The 19400-nt window shown below is 43.5% G+C and overlaps 1 protein-coding gene across 3 annotated transcripts in view; it reads right to left on the bottom strand.

Annotated features, from left to right (window-relative positions):
- Positions 1-18710, bottom strand: part of PDXDC1 (pyridoxal dependent decarboxylase domain containing 1) — a 50565-nt gene extending 31855 nt beyond the window's left edge. Inside the window, exons 1-4 of one of the 3 annotated variants that reach the window (XM_047087173.1) lie at positions 18587-18710; positions 3015-3084; positions 2418-2483; positions 378-458 (exon numbers count right to left, since the gene is read on the bottom strand). In XM_047087173.1, the coding sequence (XP_046943129.1) occupies positions 378-458; positions 2418-2483; positions 3015-3064 (197 nt within the window). In that variant the 5' untranslated portion in view covers positions 3065-3084; positions 18587-18710. Of the gene's footprint in view, positions 1-377; positions 459-2417; positions 2484-3014; positions 3089-18203; positions 18346-18586 lie in introns of those variants that run through there. The other 2 variants (XM_047087170.1, XM_047087171.1) reach the window with 2 other exon arrangements.
- Positions 18711-19400: the final 690 nt, after the last annotated feature.

The following is a 19400-nucleotide window of genomic DNA, read 5'->3' as shown; positions in this document are numbered from 1 at the left end:
GACGACAGGGCCCTGCCACCAACAGATTGAGCTGTGGCACCTGTTAGCGGTCAGAAGCCGCAGCACATCAGCAGAAGCAACTGGAAGCAGACACGCACACAGCAGTTATTCTCTGGTCCCTCCGCCAGCCCCTCTCTGAGAAACGATGCCATATAAGCTACAGGATTTCGTTTTCATAAATGCCTTCCTTTTACGAAATATATTACCCAACATATATTAAATGTCTCGCTGAGAAGAGAAAAAACGGACATTGTTTTAATATCATGTGTAACTGTGAATGAAGCACAGCTATTTCAGCAACTGGTCAGAATGCAGTCACTACCAAAGTCAAGGTCACATATACTTTCAGAGAGAAGCTGCCAACTGGTGTCCGTTACCGGGGGCTCTGGGACTCCTCCTCTTCCTCTCCGTGCATCAGATTCTGAACGAGCTGGAGGATGCTCACCATATCTTGTCCACTGCAGAATCAAAAGAGAGTTGACAGACAGGTGGAAACAGCTCACATCCCCACCACTCTATTTCCTTCATTTAAACAAGCTGTGGCAAGTTGTGTTTTCTGTTTTGTTTTTTAATTGAGTAGCTAGAGGAGAAAGAACGTGTTTGAGATACAGGACACAGCTTTTAAAAACAAACCTCATATTAACTGAATTCTCAATATAACCAGGTATTTAAGTCTTCTATCCAAATAGGAGACTGAGTTCTGAAAATTTCACCAGGATTACATTAGCAATATTTGTCTACCTGTTCATTCGAATCCAAGAAGAGTATTTAAAAAGCATGTTATAGGAACCAAAATAGTCCTTTTGAGATGCTGGAAGGTCACAAAAGCAGCAACCATACTCCAATGCCACTGGTATGGCTAGTTTTCTTCCACGCAGGAGTCCTGTCTGTTCTAACCAACTGAAACATGTAACGCAAACATCGTTTATTACCTCTTCCTCAAGCAGGGAAACTAGAGATCTGAGATCTGCTTACGGTATAAACAGGTTTACTTCCCAGATATGACATTAAGTGCTTATTACGTGACTGTCTGAAAACTAATGCGAAGAACGTCAATGGCTAAAGCAGTAAAGCAATGGCAAGGCGACTTGCAGTAACTCTAATGAAAAGACATTATCATTCCATTAATGGGACTGGACCAATCAGTGAGAACTAATACCAAGTTCTCTTTTTCAAAAGCACCGCCAAAACAAGGCCAAAACCAAGGTGCTGACCCTCATGTGACAGGGGCTCTGGTCCTTGGACACTGTGTGGGGAGTGGGGGCCCACCAAGTGACCTTGAGCAAGCCGTTGAACTCCCTCAGACCCTACATTATGGAACTGTGAGGATGCAATCAGTGGATGAAAAACGTTTAATGCTATGCCTAGCCAAGCGCTATCTCAGACGTTGGCATTATTATATTAAGTGTGAAAGCTCCTGACCTGTTGCTTTAATGCCCTCCCATTTGGAGCATTACAGATGTTCTTGGTAGTATCTCTTCTAGGGAAACTTCTGTGGGCTTAATAGAACACTTTCATTCCCATCCACAGCTCTGGGTGGAGAGGACTGACAGGATTTGGCTCCCACTCTCAGCTGCAGAACCTACCTTACAGCTAGAGGGCTTCAAATCGGCACCATTCAGGCAACCCACAGGAGCGCCTGTCTCAAAATATTAGTACCTGGGTGTGTCAGATATGACACCTAATGACACATTGTGTCTTTCCTCCAAACTTTCCTTTTGCAACCTCGTATATATTCATACTCAGGTCAAAGGACAATTTAAGGGAGTTGTACTGTTTACCTATGTGCAGTTTCCTGGTTATAAAACAACAGAAGAAACAAGCTTGTTTGAGGGAAGCGGGGCTGGGACTTTAAGTCCACACTGAGTGCTAACATCCTGTGAAAATTCTAGTTACACAGCTACTTATTTTTCCTGTTATTTTCCCTGCTAGCTTAAACCACACACGCTTGACAGATTGGTTTTAGTTGCCAAAAAAAGAAATCACTCTGCCAACAAATGATCAAAGTTGACATTTTCATTTTACTTTATTATACAAATAATAAATCTTATCAAATTAAAGTATCTCTCACCACAAAGCTCAGTCTACTGAATAGATAAAGGGTTTCAAGGAGGAACTAAGTATGGTAGTCGAGTTATAGTTACAAACTTGTGCATTCACTTTTGAGTCATGAGGTTGTTAATTCTGAATGGGAAATTAAATTAAATTAGATCCTGAATGGGAAAGGGGAAGAAGCAGGTAGATTTCTCACCAACCAACCAATGGCAGTCTGTTTTCCTGGTGTTACACTGCACAGGACGCTCAATTTGCTCTGTGCTTATCACAACTAAAATTATAAACCAACAATGGTTTGTAAAATCTTGGTTTAAAGAAAACACATACCCTAACTAAAAGTAGGCACCTTCACTGCCACCTACCTGCCTTGGAGTGGCCCCGGAATATCTCCTGATACCAGCTTCTTTCCATTTTCCTCCTCTGTTCTTCTAATTTAAAGGAAATAAAAAACGATGTCACCAAATTGCTAACATCTGAACAGGCCAACAGGTGACAATGCTGCCTGTAACCTCTTGGTAACTGATACAGGATTTGAAACACACTTATCACATCTCTTCTCCTACCCCTATCACCCTAGCCCCCAGTTGGGGGTACAGGCCGAATCTCAGGAAAAGAACATGAAAAAAAATGACACTTTTTAACCCATTTCTTGGTTAGCCGATGCCCTCTAGGATATAAATATACAGTAAAAAGTATTTATAGATTCAAATCAATATATTAAGTAAATGAAACTCTTAAGAGGCAGAACTGAAAATGCTAAGTCCTGCCCCTCAATTTCAAAATCCTTTCATTACAAAGTACCTTCTACCCAAGACGAACACCGTCTTTCCAGTCAGGTGAAGCTCAACTACGCGTGACATTCTGAAACCGAGAGGAGTTTTTGCCGGCAGGAAACCAGTGCCACCAGCTTCACAACAGGCTGAGCACGTTTCCTAGGGTCAATGACGCCCCACGCTCACCTCTGACTGTGCTCCAACATCTTCATGGCCTCCTTCAAGTTCTTCCCCATCTCAGCCAGTGTAGGGTCTGCTATCTGGCGAAGTCAAAAAAAGGTTAAAACCGGGATAATCCTGTATTATTTCTGCAACATAATCCATGCAGAAAAATTAAATTCAAGTCCATTTTCTTCTGGATTTAATATAAAACACACAGATTTACTGTAAAGTACATGTGATTAAAAAATTCCAAAGTACGGGGCGCCTGGGTGGCTCAGTCGGTGAAGCATCTGACTCTTGATTTTGGCTCAGGTCATGATCTCACAGTTCATGGGTTCTAGCCCTGCTTGGGATCCTCTCGCTCTGTCCCCCCCCTCAAAATAAATAAAACAAATCTTAAAAAAAATAAATTCCAAAGTCCAAACATAACATTAAAAAGTCCACTCCCTAAGAGATGCCACTCAAGTTTGACATGTATCTTTCCAAGTTCTCACCTAACTCATATGTACTGCTGCAACTTGCTTTTACTTTACAGTGAATATGGTTCCATATCAGTGGTATATCCACCTCATTCCTAGTAATAACACCATATTCCACTCTATGGATTACAATCACTTAACTGGTAGTGAATTAACGTTAGGTTATTCCAGTTTTACACTTAGAAGCGAGGTCCAGAAAAGTCTGTACAGTATGCTACTTGTTTTACTGTTGTAGTAGGCTGAAAAATGCCCCCCCCCCCGAAGATATTCACATTGTAATCCCTGGGACTTGTGAATGTTACCTTATGTGGCAGAGTCTTTACAGGAGTGATTAAGTTGAGGATCTTGAGATAGTAAGATTACCCAGTATTTGTCCAGGTGAGCTCTAAATGCAGTCACACATACGCAGACGAGAGAAGTAGAGGGAGACTACATAACACACACACGCACGCATGCACGAAGGCTGTGCGAAGACAGAGCAGAGGGAGATTTGAGGTGCTGGCCTCAAAAATTGGAGTGATGGGGCCACAAACCAAGGAATCAGGGCTGGCTGGCAACATACTGGCTCAAGAAGGGGAGGGACTCTCCCCAAGAACCTCTGGAGGGAGTACAGCCCTTGCCAACACCTTGATTTCAGCCCAGTGATACAGCTTTCAAACTTCTGGCCTCCAGGACTGTGGGAAAATACATTTCTGTTGTCCTAAGCCACCCGGTTTGTGCTCATTTGTCAGAGTAGCCACAGGAAATAAATACTCTCAGAAATCTGGGAGTGATTCCATACACTCTGGAAGCTTACCCAGCTGGTCATAGTGACTGCCTCCAGAGAAGGGAGCTTCTGGAAGGACAGCCATCATCGTATCAGGAGTCTTTTCAGCTCATTTCCTTTTGATTTTTTGAAATAACATTTTTTAAATGTTCATTTATTTTGAGAGAGAGAGAGAGAGAGAGAGAGAGACGCGCAGGGAGAGAGGCAGAGAGAGAATTCCAAGCAGGTTCCACACTGTCAGTGTAGAGCTCAATGGGGGGCTTGATCCCACGAACCTGTGAGATCATCTCACGGGTTCATGGGATCATGACCTGAGCCAAAATCAACAGTAGGGTGCCCCTTTATGTTCTTTTTGGATTTACTACCAAGTGTCCTACTATCTCACATTCAAAAAATAAATTTAAAAATATTTTTCAATTTTTTTAAGGTTTAGTTTTGAGAGAGACAGAGACAGAACATGAGCAGGTCAGGGGCAGAGAGAGAGAGGAAAACACAGAATCTGAAGCAGGCTCCAGGCTCCGAGCTGTCAGCAGAGTCCAACGTGGGGCTTGAACCCACAAGCGGTGAGATCATGCCCTGAGCCGAAGCTGGACGCTCAACCAACTGAGCGACCTAGGCACCTCTAAATAAAAAATTTCTTAAATCTTACAAAATTAAACACACCAACTCATTTTCTTTTCTTTTTTCTTAATCTCCCTAGCAATCTTAAAGCAGACAAATTCGTTGTCTTGAATGTCTATATGAGTTGGGTTATAAACAGTTACAGAGGCTCTCTTCTGTTCCCCTCTTACTCAAGTGTATGTCAAGTGTATTTATGCTCTGTTCTCTTCGTATTTCCTACTGCACCTAATATTATATGGAGTAAATGTACAGTAGGTTGTATTACAGTTAGTATTGCAGTATCTCCTCAAAATTGTTTTTAAGAAATTCTACTCAGGGGCACCTGGGTGGCTCAGTTGGTTGAGCGTCTGACTTCAGCTCAGGTCATGACCTCGCAGTCTGTGGGTTCGAGCCCCACATCGGGCTCTGTGCTGACAGCTCAGAGCCTGGAGCCTGCCTCGGATTCTGTGTCTCCTCTCTCTGCCCCTCCCCCACTCATGCTCTGTCTCTCAAAATAAACATTAAAAAATATATTTAAAAAAAGAAATTATACTCAGTCTATCAATGTAAGTATAGAAAATGTTCATTCTAGAAGAGACCTTAGGGATGTGGTCCAGGGATTCTCCACTTGTGTTCTTCTGAGTCTTAGGACTCTTGGGAAGAACTCTGGAAAAGCGCAGATGGGTAGGCAGGTGGGGCTTTCAGCTCCCAACCCTCCATTAAGGAGATCAGATCCGTTTCATAATAAGAAGAAAATTAATGAAAAGAAAGCAAAGAAAGTATAACATGTAAAGGTCCGGTCTGCCATTTTATAAGTGAGGACTAAGACTCAGAGAGGTGAAGCGAGTGGCCTAAGGTCACAGAGCTAACAGATGGTGCAGTGGTGCCAGACCCTGGGTTTCCTGGCTCCTTTTCTATTATATCACAGTGACTCCCAAAAGGGATTACAAAAATAAGCATGTAGCCATGTCCAATATGATTTTTACACAAGACAGAAAAATCATTCTAAAAATGGTGTTTACAATCAACTCCACAATTTAAATGTAACCATGAGATGGGTTAGAATGCCATCTAAAATGGTCTCAGTGTTCTCAGTTAATGATCATGAGTGGGATACGAGGAACAGATAATGGTCCAGAGAATTTATCTTAACTCCTCAGTCTACGGCCACGTTCCTTATTATTCTCACCTCCTGTGACACTCCAGTGTGTCCCCAATCATTTGGCCAAAGGAAAAGACAAACAGTTTTGCTTGATCAACCACACCTCAATGTTTCATGCTTTTAACACTTGCCATGTCTGAAATGCCTTTCTGCCTTTTCTCTCTCCAGCTATTAAATCACAATTCAGTACTTCCAAGAAACTTTTATGGATAAATCCATTTCACTCTCTCATATTCTCTTTAGAGATATCAATACGGGGCACCTGGGTGGCTCAGTCAATTGAGTGTCTGACTCTTGATTTCTGCTCAGGTCAATCCCAGGGTCATGGGACTGAGCCCCACATCAGGGTCCATGCTGAGCATGGAGCTGCTTGGGATTCTCTCTCTTCCTCCCTTTGCCTCCTCCCCTGCTTGTGCATGCTTTCTTAAATAAAAAAAAAAAAAAAGATATCAATCCCATTTTTTCTAGGCCAAATAATCTGAACCTGTTGCTTGACAAACACAATTGTATTTATTTATGGGGACAGTGGAACACAACCCTTGAAACTGGGGCCATTCTAACATGCAATTGCTGCTTATGATTCCTTACATCCTCTACTGTGACTTGTTTTAGAGATGATCCTTCCAGTACAGATATTTTCTCCAATTAGATGATAAGCTTCCTGAAGGCAGTGATTCAGACTCTTACTAATTTTGATTGCTTTTGTAGGACAAAAGGTCTCCAGTCAGCTTCATTCTCGGACTGTCATGTTACCTCTGAAACCCCTTAGGAAGCCACAGCATAAAGGGCATCAACATACAGGCTCTAAGGGCAACACAGCTAATGTTCCTATAGGATTGGAACACATTTTTCAGTTAAGAGTAGACAAAATAGTTGACTTAGTTTAGAATTCACTACTTACGAACAATATTTATTTTAAACAGAGAAGTCACATGTGATAGTGAGATGTTTACATGGTGAAAGGTGGGGGGAAATGCAGCTTCACGCTCTCCCGTGTGAGTCTTTCTCTGCACAGAGCACATGCTCATTGAGAGGACTGGCTTGCATTTATTTATTTATTTTAATATAATTTCTTGTCATTGGTTTCCATACAACGCCCAGGGCTCATCCCAACAGGTGCCCTCCCCGATGAGCATCACCCACTTTCCCCTCTCCCCCACTCCCATCATCCCTCAGTTTGTTCTCAGTATTTAAGAGTCTCTTATGGTTTGTTTCCTACCGTCTCTGTAACTTCCCCTCCCCCTTGGTCTTCTGTTAAGTTTCTCCAGATCCACATATGAGTGAAAACACATGGTATCTGCCTTTCTCTGCCTGGCTTATTTCACTCAGCATAATACCCTCCAGTTCCATCCATGTTGCTGCAAATGGCAGGATTGCATTCTTTCTCATTGCCAAGTAGTATTCCATTGAATATATAAACCACATCTTCTGTATCCATTCGTCAGTTGATGGGACATTTAGGCTCTTTCCATAATTTGGCTATTGTTGAAAGCGCTGCTATAAACATTGGGGCGTATGTGCCCCTATGCATCAGCACTCCTGTATCCCTTGGAAAATTCCTAGTAGTGCCATTGCTGGGTCGTAGGGTAGTTCTATTTTTAATTTTTTGAGGAATCTCCATGCTGTTTTCCAGAGAGGCTGTACCAGTTTGCATTGCCACCAACAGTGCAAGAGGGTTCCTGTTTCTCCACACCCTCGCCAGCATCTATAGTCCCGATTTGTTCATTTTAGCCACTCTGACAGGCGTGAGGTGGTTATCTCAGCGTGGTTTTGATTTGTAGTCCCCTGATAAGGAGCGATGTTGAGCATCTTTTCATGTGTCTGTTGGCCATCGGGATGTCTTCTTTGGCAAAGTGTCTATTCATGTTTTCTGCCCATTTCTTCACTGGATTATTTGTTTTTCAGATGTAGAATTTGGTGAGCTTTTTATAGATTTTGGATACTAGCCCTTTATCCAATATGTCACTTACAAATATCTTTTCCCATTCCGTCGGTTGCCTTTTAGTTTTGTTCATTGTTTCCTTTGCAGTGCAGAAGCTTTCTACCTTGATGAGGTCCCAATAGTTCATTTTTGCTCTTAATTCCCTTGAGGCATGGCTTACATTTAAATTGTTCTGGCTTCTCCTCTCTTTTAGGAAGTGAAGTTGGGGGTGGAGGAGGTGGCAAGAAGTGGATGGGTCAAAAACATAGTAATGCTCCAGTAAACTAAATGTGAATATGTGACCCCAATTCCACAAACCCTCATGTGCTTGTTGTGTTAACTAGATAATCCAAAACACAAAATGTTAGCCAGATGCAGGATAATATTACGCTCTGTCAGGCAAGGAATGCTCTGAGAAAAACATGTATTTGTTAACTGGTCCCTTAAAACTAAAAACCATGCCTCCATACGCTTCTAGTGAGAGCAGCCATGGTTATCTTACTAACATTTCACACCCTCAAGACCTATTACGGTGCCAGACGCGGCAGTTGGGTGGTAAATGTTAATAAACAACAGCAAGGCATCAGACAGACACAAACCTACGTGAGAGAAACACTGAGTTGTATAAAAATATTTATTATTTGGCATCTGGATGGAGATTGTTTCAGGATCTGGAGAGAGGGAAAAGATAGCATTCTGTGTAAAGTTCCTAGGAAGAATGTCCTTTTTTTTTTTTTTTTTAATTCCTTAGCCCCAAGCACAGGGTCTAGCACAGAAAAAGGGCTCAATAAGATCTGTGGTCCTTAATAATTACTAACAGTTAACAGACTGCTTACTATATTCCAGGCATTATGCTAACTTACCACTCTAAATGCATCACTTCTTGACTAACCCAAAGGCACAGATCATATGCTTTAGGGCCTGTACTATCCCAGAACCAGCGCTCTTAACCACTAGGCAATACTACCTCTCAATTTTATCAACTAAGTAAACAAACCAACTCACACTTGGAGAAAGCCTTGACCTCAAAAGTCATAATTAGAGCTAAGGCCTCTTAAGGCATCTTAAAGATGATCCTTGTGTGATTAATGTTTTCACCTAGATAAAAAGTCTATCAGAAGGCTCTCCCTATTGGTAAGATTTCACAGTCTCAACGACATGACCCAAAACTCAGCATCCAAACCAGGGCATTTTCAAGAGTGAAAGGAAGCACTATAAGCAATTAAGCCATGACAACAGGTATGATGAGCTGAGACAGTCCGGGCAAACCAGGCCTTCACTAAAACGTTCACCAAAACGCTCACACCATTGCTCCACATAGTGGAGCCCACGCAAATGTTTGTGGCCATGGCTGTTTGAGTTATAAGGTAAAATCAAAGACAACATATAATTTGCAAGTAGTGCCCCTGAAGTGCAGATATTGGGACAACAGGTTTCTTTGCCTGCCTCTAAACACACCTGAATACATTCTCCCTCATTTAAATCTTGGGTCAAGTGACTTGACTAAAAATCTTTTCCCAGAAGTTGTTTCCAGAAACAACTGGAAAAAGGTCCCTCTGTTAATAAAATCACCAAGAGATTCCCATCATCCCTTTTGAGGCCAGGGGTCTTTAGTCTGCTTCCTTTCCATTGTCTTTCCTTCTGACCTTAAGAGACAGTCCAGGTAACAACAGCACATATGAATGTAGTGTTTTAAGATGCTTTTCCAGGGACGCCTGGGTGGCTCAGTCGGTTGAGTGTCCAACTTCGGCTCAGGTCATGATCTCACGGTCTGTGGGTTCGAGCCCCGTGTCGGGCTCTGTACTGACGGCTCAGAGCCTGGAGCCTGCTTCGGATGCTGTGTCTCCCTCTCTCTCACTTGTCTCACTGTCTCTCAAATATAAATGTAAAAAAAAAAAAATGCTTTTCTAGGAAAGGGAGTGGTGGCCAACTCAGACATCTGAGTACAGTCTCCTCTGTACGCTCAGTCTCACTCTGGGTCGCTCAGCCTTAGACGCTCGCAGCAGTCCTACTATTAAAAAAGCAAACCAAAACAGAGCAACGAAGCATTTACAGAGCGTGCATACCTAATCATGAAACCTAAATACTCATCACTGAGGATTCAGAGACAGCTATTAGACTGCTAGTCAGTAGCCTGTACATTTATGAATTACATTTCTGCTACGGCTGATTCTGCTGTGTAATGAAGTGGGTTCATTATTTTTGCTTCAATTATATCGAACCTAGATGCGTGGTAGGGCTTAATGCAATTTCAAGGCTCCTAAGAAGAACCACTCAATTGTTTGTATGGTGATTGTCACGGAACTGAAACAGCTCATTGTGTAAAATGGGACCCACCGTTCATCATTTTAGAAGCATTTTTGAGAGCCATTTTTATACTAGGTGATTTTCATCACTTTCAGTCAGTGTGAAGTATTAAAATATCCTGTCACTATCAGAAGAAGAAATAACACACTTGTAATGTTCACAAATATCGCCAATTGAAGCTCTCACAACTTAAACGTTAAAGGAAAAATGTCAAGAGTCAAATGCAAGATAAAACAGTAAAGGAAGTCGGGGAGTAATTCTTGAGTTTTCAAAAAGCTAGTAGGAAATTCTAAATTCATCTGGAATAGGGCTGCACGGGTTAATGAAAAAAAATCACTTATTTTTGCTTTTGGCTAGAATTCTATCAAGTCAGTATGAAGTAGCACTGGTACTATTCCTACCCTTACTTGGAATACATTCTATTTATCATTTTGTTCGATCTCATTTTTCAACAACTTCTGGTCATGACCTGAGACACTGATTTGACACCCCACCTGCAGGATGCAACGTGCTGTATGGATGTTGGCAATTACAATCAATCAGATAAACAATCGTTTGTTAATAAAGATTACTTACTATAAAGTTGTTTATAACAACCTTTCGAAAGTAAAAACTGCAGTAGAAAAATAATAATCTTAGGGCATAAAATTTGGGAACTATTGCTCTACAGTCAGTTTTAAAATGTTCTCAGCTTTCAGGGTTCTTGGGTGGCTCAGTTGGTTAAGCTTCCGACTCTTGGTTTTGGTTCAGGTCATGATCTCACAGTTTAGTGAGTTTGAGCCCCGCACTGGGCTCTGAGCTGGCAGTGCAGAGCCGGCTTGGGATTCTCTCTCTCCCTCTCTCTCTGCCCCATCCCCTACTCATGTCTCTCTCAAAATAAATAAATAGACTTAAAAAAATTTTTTTTAATGTTCTCAGCTTTCAAGCATGCTTTAACAAGCTCTTGTATACACTTCCTTTAGTTGAACCAAGTGTGACACCAAAATTATATCTTTATTTTCATGTGAATTAGGGGAAAAAATAAGACCTCAAACTGAATTCACAGACCCCACTGCTTAGCAAAATCTAAGTTAAAAATAAAGTGGGGACAGATTATGCGAACAAAAAACAGATCTGGGATCCACTGTAAAGAGGCACAAGGGAACTTCTCAGGGAGACGCAAATGTCCTGTATCTTGATGATGCTGATGGGTTATATCTCGGTATACAACTGCCAAAACTCAAACTGTAGCATTAAAGTGGGTAATTTTACTGCATATAAACTGTCCTTCAATTTAAAAAAGGTAGGTGAGTGGATTTAAACTCAACTTAAAAGAAATAGTAAGCAAATAATAGTGCGAGTGGTATAGTGCAGTGGCAAAATTCAAAAAAGGTATATAAATAACTGCTATTTGGGAAACACAGAGCAGCCCCCATAAAGAGGGAAAAAGGCAGTCTAACATATAATTTTAAAACGTATACATCACAACATTCATCAATACAAGTAAACGATACTGTAGTTTCAATAATTTTTTCAGGGGAGGAACATTCATAATCAGAGTTATTAACAAAGAAAAACTGAGGCACACGAGACCACCAGCTGCTCATATTGGACAAAAGACTGTGGCGTCGTCAAATGCCGATTTACCACACACGCGTTAGACATAAAAATCACCACGTTTCTCCAACAGATCACAGGGATCAGAGAAACCTTCAAAATGCTGTGTTTCTTACATACCAACTACTGTGGCCTTCCACATCTTCCTAAACCTTGTTAATCCCAGAGAGTGATAATCGTGCAACTGTCAACTCTCTCGAAATCATTGATTTTCCTCCCCGGTGAAAACAGAAACAGTGCCTGCTACCCAGCACCAGTTCCTCAAGTACCCCAAATGCAGCACATCTCTGAGAAGCACCCAGAACACAGCAGCACCTGCTCCTCTCAGGTCAATGTCAAGAGAAAATGACAGGGATCTTCTGGGAAGTTGATAGAGTGCCCCACAAACCTGGCTTACCTTTTTGTAATCTCAATCTCTACATCTGTAAATGCTCGTGCCTGATTTTTAAAGAAAAGGTTTTCATTAAGAGCCAGGCACTACCGTCTGTCTTCTAAGAACTGGAGACCCCTGGAAAATCTTATTTTTAACTATCTCGGACTCTCTGCTTGAGTGTGTGTGGGAGAACATGAAGATACACTGTAATTACTGGCTCATGAAGTAGCATAATATTCCTGGTTGAAGAAGGACATGCAAATATTGCATAGGGCATTAATACTTAATCTTACCAATTCATCAAGAAGAGAAGCAGAAAAGAACATATGGGAAGAGGAAGGGGCAAAAATACACGACCGAGAAGTAAAAACCTGGTGGAGACGAGGAGGCAGCCTTAGTAACTTCAGATCAAACCTGTCACAGAAGTATGCAATATGAGGGTTAAAACACAAAAACAAAAACAGAGCATTCAGATCACTCGCCTGAAGATCTATGCTGGGAATGCTAGGGGTCCAAGTCTAAGTTTCAAAAACTGTATTCCCAGAGACCGCTACTCTGAAGAATCAATTCACTCAGACTTTGTATCATGAATAAATACTTCCTAACAACTACACAGATGGAAGAACACCGCATACCAGCCAAGCTCTATTTCTGTAACATTTACTAGTTTATCTGGAATCACACACTTATTCTAGAACACAAGAAAACTGCTTAAAAAAAATCATGCTATAGTCACTGGAAAATGTAAATCTTTCACTGAGATATGCTTCTTATTGGGAGTCTTTCCTAGGACTTGTTGGGGATGGAATCAGAAAGATAAAGGTACCCATTATCCTCATCAATGTCACTCTGTCCTACACTGAATTGGAAGTTTGTAGCATTAATGTTGCTGGCCTTATCTTCTTAAGGAACCCATCAATTCTGAAGCCTTTGTATCTATGTGTCTTTGGACTTTCCAGGTCGAACTGTGTGAAACTGCCAACATTCAACAGTTTTTTAAATATATTAATTAATTTATTTGAGAGAGGGTGCAAGTGAGCAAGGATTGGGGGGAGAGAGAGAGAATCCCATGAGGGCAGAGATAAAGAGGGAGGGAAAGAGGGAGAAGGAGGCAGGGAGAGAGAGGGAGGGAGGGAGGGAGGGAGGGAGGGGGAGGGAGGGAGGGAGAGGAAAAAAAGAGAAAGAGAGAGGGAGAGACGGGGGAGAGAGGGGGAGAGAGGGGGAGAGAGAGAAGAGGGGGCTCACCCAAAGTGGGGCTCACCCTAAGCAGGGCATGAGCTCACCTGACACAGGACTCAAACTCACCAACTGTGAGATCATGACCTGAGCTCAAGTCAGATGCTTAACTAAATGAGCCACCCAGGTGCCCCTGTCTTTTTTTTTTTTTTAATGTTTATTTATTTAGTTTGAGTGAGAGAGAGCACAAGCAGGGGAGGGGTAGGGAGGGGGAGAGAAAGAATCCTAACTCTGCCAGTGCAGAGCCGAACTTGGGGCTTGATCCCATGAACCATGAGGTCATGACCTGACTGAGCCACCCAGTCACTCCTCAACTGTTTTTAATGTACAAAATTACATTTCATAGGACTGCACCTAATATGATGTCCGGTCTCACTAGGATCCTGAGAAGCTCACTGTAGCTAAATGTTCAGGTGTCATGGAGTTGCATTTTAAAGTGAAGGCTTTATTTTGCTGTTTCTGCTTTTCTGAATATAGGAAGAAGATTATGTTGGAAAAGCATACTCCTCCCTCAGTCATTTGAAACTCAGAATGCATTTTCCACAGAAATAAAATGTGGATGGGATCCCAGGCTAGACCTCAAGGACTATCCAACTTTAAGGCAACTAAATACTTAACATTTAAGAAAGCAAAAACGACTGCAAGAACAAAAATTAAATAATAAATTAAAAATAATATTTTAATTTTGAATATTGCTTAGAAAAGAGCGATTTCAGATTGTGGACATTTTCAAAGTGACTGGAAGCATATTTTTGATGTCTAACTTCAAAATATGAAGCAGATTTCCTTTCCCTTAATTTATGTTCTACCAGGAGTAATATGAGGCACAATCATATAATAAAGTAAGCATCCACATTTTATTTACATTTTTAAAACACTCTAGAAAAGCCAGGATTCTGAACTAAATATTCTACCTAAAGAATCTCTTCCACAGAAATCTTTCCTGGTCACTCAAGTTCATGCATTCCCCATTTTTTCCTTGATACTTTTTAACCCCTCCTTGTTACACAAGGACTTGTGTAAACATGTATGCCCCTACCAGAACATAACCTCCTGCGAGGATCGTGTCTTATTTACCTTGTGTTTCTCTCAGCACTGGGCTCTGACCATAGTTGGCCTTCAATAAAAATTATAAATCAAACCAGGTTACTGCTTTAGTAAAAACAGCTGACATTAAACTCAAGCAACTCCTATCTATAATTATAACTCATCATCCTAGATATGGTGGAGCCCACACTGGAATGGGGACCCTCTACAGCTCTGCACTGACTACCTCCACGATCCTGAATGAATCAAAAATCACCGGGACCGTAAATTTTTAGGATCAGGAACTCTGTACCATGTTTTCCCTGACACCCAACATTTGATAATCAGTTACCACTTTAGCCATCATGCACCTGTATGCAAAACCCTCACAAAGGGATCAGCTTTAAATGAGTACTAAAATTACAGGCTATCCTCCTCTCCTGTCGCCTTTTCTATTTAAGATCTACAAAATCAGACCACAGAAAATGGTCATTTCAAACGTGGCTAACAGGAATTCCTTAGTGAGATTTTAAAATAAAAAACAGAATAGAGATTCTGGTAGTATTTATCACTAATAACCAGGAATGTTCCAGTCATGCTCCTACTCCTCCTTGTAAACTTACAAACAGTACGATGAAAGAATTTTCCAAAATCAGGTCCAAGGGGGAGGGGGCGGCTTTTGCTCAGAATGAGTGCAAGAAAAAGTAATGGGCTGGGTTTTTAATTATTTAGATCAGACCCAGGGTCAAAGTTGCCTCTTTTAGAGACAAGCATTAGACCTACGACAAGCAAACGAGCCCCTCTCCAGAGCGCTGTCCAACACAACGGTCTGTGGGCATGGAAATGTTCTACATCGACAGTCAGGTAGTGCAGCCACAAGCCACACTGCGACTGAGCACTTCAAATGTGCCGACCGAGGAACTGAATTTTAGCTTTTATTTTACTTTAATTAATCTAAATTTAAGTTTAAGTAGGCCAACGTGACCAGTGGCTACCGTACTGGACATACAGCTCCAGACTCTCCAAGTCAGTGGTTCTCAACCAGAGGCAGTTCCCCCAACCCCCAGGGAACAACTGCTTCATCTGGAGACTTTGGCTGCCACACTGTGGGACGTGCTACTGGTAGAGGCCAGGGAGGCTGTCAAAATAAACACTCTACAGGACAGCCTCTCACAACAGAGAATGAGCCCAGAACGCTAGTAGCGCTGAGTTTGAGACACCCTGCTTTCAGTTTACTCAAGGTGGGAATTAAAGTAAACGCAAATACAACGCAGCACACTTTGTCTAAACGTAATACCCAGGAAGAATGAGCTTTTCCAAGCAACAGAAAAAGGTCCGGGCTGTGGGACAAGTTAAAAGTAGCAAGTTTTTGCTAAAAAAATGTATGTAGGTGTGTTAACTTAATAAGACCTAAAGCATCAGAATAATTCCTTCCTGTCGCATTTTTTTTTTTTAAACTTGACTATTAACCGAAGTAAGCTCTGTGCGACTATGCAAAGGGCCTTGTTCCTTATGAGCTGGACATACGGTTTTGGGGGGCTGAGGCTCCCCTACCTACTCTTCCAGTTTAAACTCCTTGCCCCTTCAACTGACCTATCTGGTTTCTTGAGACCTCACTAATTTCAGAGACAACAAACAGTACTGAGAGAGAAAAGCAAGCAAGAACACAGCCCTGTTGTCGCAGGTCTCCCATCTACATATTATCTAAAGAAAAAGCAAGCGTACAGAATCATACCTGGACCAAAGGGAATGCAGTGTCTGATTCTCCTAAATGATGATAGCACACTACATTCTAGAGAGAGCGATTACTTGAAATGAGAGAATGGGAATCAAATAACGTTGTGGTTTCTGTAGCCAGTATAAATTATGCAAGGATCGGTTTAAATGGGATCATTCAGAACTGCTCAAAGAGTTCTCATTTTTATATTAGCAACGTAGAATTTCACCCAAAATAGTCTAGTCCTCAAAGAAACAGGAATAATGGATGCAATTCAATGTTTCTACTTTGATTCAAACTGTTTTTCTCAACATAAAATCCTCAACATTCATACTATAGGAATTCTTTTTCTTTTCTGCTCTCTTAGCACAAACAGAAATTGTTCATTACGTATGAGGCCCTCCACTGCTTCAGGGAATATAAAAATAAGACACAGTCCTAGTTCTGAAACACTTACATTCAGAATTTCCATACTGGCCTAAGGCAGGCAGAAACTTCCGGCCCACACATTCTGAATTCCTCAAAGATCACTGCCATTTTTGCGAATGCTCCAGCCTTTTAAGCACTCTGGAGTTGCAGTACCTTTTCTGATCTTCATTTGGAGAGGTTAAGGTCTTTTATCAGCCATGAATGTTTACAGGAAGAAACCAGTGTAATCTACTAATCAAATGCCAGAAAAGTAGTATTTCAAGCAGGATTCCGACCCACTCTTTTTTGCAGATTTGCCCATAAAAAACTATTCTTGGAGGAAGGATCACTCCAGTTTCTAGGTTTCTAACTGAAAAGACACAGAGCCATCCTGTCTTATGAAACTGGACAGGAAACAACACTGAAGAGATAATCTTAGCATCATTTTATATTCAGCTATGGGTGTCACACATATGATCTAGAGCAGGAATTCTCAGGCTCAGCACTACTAACATTTAAAGCAGAGAATTCTCTGCCATGGAGGCTGTCCTGTGCACTCCAGGATGTCTAGCAGCGTCCCTGGCCTCTACCCAGTAGGCACCAGTCGCACCTGCCTACCCACTAGTTGTGACAATCAGAAAAGACTCCAGACAAGCTGCCAAATGTCCCCTGGGGAGCAAAACTGCACCGTGCTTGAGAATCACTGATCTGGCCTGGAACTCGCAGTACCACAAGATAGACACTGTACTAATCAAAAGCCTCGAAAGACTTCATTCCTCCCCAATAAACATGTAACGCTCAACACATACAATCTTTTTCTCTTCTTGACTGCCTTCCGCCCAATTTATGAGAAATGACCCGGGCTGTCGTTGCTGTGTGCCCATGAAGACACCATCATCCCTTCAACTTTCCAGTGACAAGGGAACAAATCTACAGGGACTGCCGCACTGAAAAATGACCAAGTGTTATTGCTACCGGTTCAAAATTAAAATAAAGCAGTCTTAAAACCCTAGCATTGCTACAGAATTCTACATGTGCAAAAAAAACAATTGGGTCTGCACAGGCAGACTCCCAAGCTTGAAGAGGGAGAAGGACTTTGAGGGCGGGCAAAACGTCAGGTTCTGCAGATAGGTATCCAAAGAGGGATCCAAGCACTGGTTCTCATTTACAAGCCCTAAATCCGGGACAATTAGAATCCATTTCCCTTGCCAGAGCAATCGGCCAGGTGCATCATCACGCTGCTGCTTCCCCAAGACAAACTAGAGGAAAGGGCAGCTACCAGTGGATTTCAGATCGACGCGAGCGTCTCCCCCGGCACGAAAAGGGGGGAGTCACAAGTTGCGGAAGAGCAGCAATCCCCCAAAGCAATTCACGATCCGCACAAGGCCCACCCCTTCCTGACCTCAGGGGTCTTCACAAACTACAGCACCAGAATCACGTGGGGGAACTTGTTAAACAAGCAGATCCCCGTCCCGCCCCCACGAGGTTCCCCACCCGAGGGCCGAAAATGTGGGTGTTTACCAAGGGCCCCAGGTGATTCCTAGTCACGCTGAAGTTGGAAAACCCACTGCTTCAACAATCCCCCCCCCCCCGCCCTAACTTGGAGACCACAGGAAACCCACAGGCTTGCAGTCGGCTCTGAAACAACCGGGGCTGCTGTCCAGGCTCTTCTGGGGCCGCAAGTCGTTAGCTCCGTCAGCCGAAAGGGTGAGCCGAGCTCGGGCAGGCCCCAAGGTCGGCCCCGCGGCCCCCGCAATGGGCTCCCGGCAGAACCGGCCCAGTCCCTCTCGGCCCACGGGCACCCGAAGGATTCCCGGCCCCGTGACGTGACCAGGCCTCAGCGGCGAGCGCCCGGCCGGACGCCCTCGCGGCCAGGCCCCCTCGGTCAGGGCCAGTTAGCCCCCAGGCCCCTCCCCGGTCACAATGGCAGCTCGCGACCGGAAAACAGTCGCCTCGGAGGCGGAGGCCTGGGGCCGCAGGGCCGACCCCCAGCCCGAGTACAGACCTTCTCCAGGGACGCGTCCATGGCTGAGGCGGCCGGCGGAGCCCGATAAAGGCCCCGCGGTCCGGGAGCTACTTCCGCCTCCCGCGCCGCGCCGCGGTTTCCACGCTGGCAGCGCTGACGTCCCCCGCGGCCGCGGCCGGCGGGGCGGAGACGGGGAGGAGCAGCCAGGCGTCGCCGCGGGGTGGGAAATCTGCGGGTCTCAGGGAGGCGGGGCGGGGCCCCTCGGGGTGGGCGGGGCCCTCTAGGCTTCCGTACCTGGCCGTCCCGCCGGCCAGCCCTAACGTGCCCAGGTGAGGGGGGGGAGGCACGGCACAGCCGCTGCAAACTTTCACAAGCCCGTCGCAGGCGTCGGGGTAAACATATAATAACCACAAGTGACACTCTTGCACTGAGAGGCTGGAAATACTACTCACGCACCTGTACTTCCGTGTCCTAGGCTTCCAAGTTTTCCGCACCGTCAACATCCCTCAGGAATGGAACAGGCCATGCACCACAGAGGGGCGGGGCTAGCGAGCACCCCCGCACATGCGCAGGATGGCCAGTTTGCTAGGTGCCGAGGGGTTTGCGGGGGTTCAGGTATGAGGTTCTCAAGTGATCGCGGGTGTTTAAAAGCGGTGCTGATGCGAGCTGGGGTATTTGTTTCACCGCGGAATTCCAGATGGAAAAGACTTTGAAACAACCGGTCCGGCTTCTTTCATTATGTCAAGCCATAATTATGATATGTCAGGTGATAATAATAGGTCAGCTGCTGCTGTTCCACTTTATGGCACAACAGCTCTATGATGGAGAGATAGTTATCCATATCCCGGTGCCA

The sequence above is a fragment of the Lynx rufus genome, unplaced genomic scaffold (genome assembly GCF_022079265.1).
Source record: "Lynx rufus isolate CCGP_SWC_20201006 ecotype Redwood Valley unplaced genomic scaffold, mLynRuf1.p SCAF_23, whole genome shotgun sequence".
Taxonomy (NCBI): Eukaryota; Metazoa; Chordata; class Mammalia; order Carnivora; family Felidae; genus Lynx; species Lynx rufus.
This window is presented reverse-complemented; position numbering and strand designations above follow the sequence as displayed.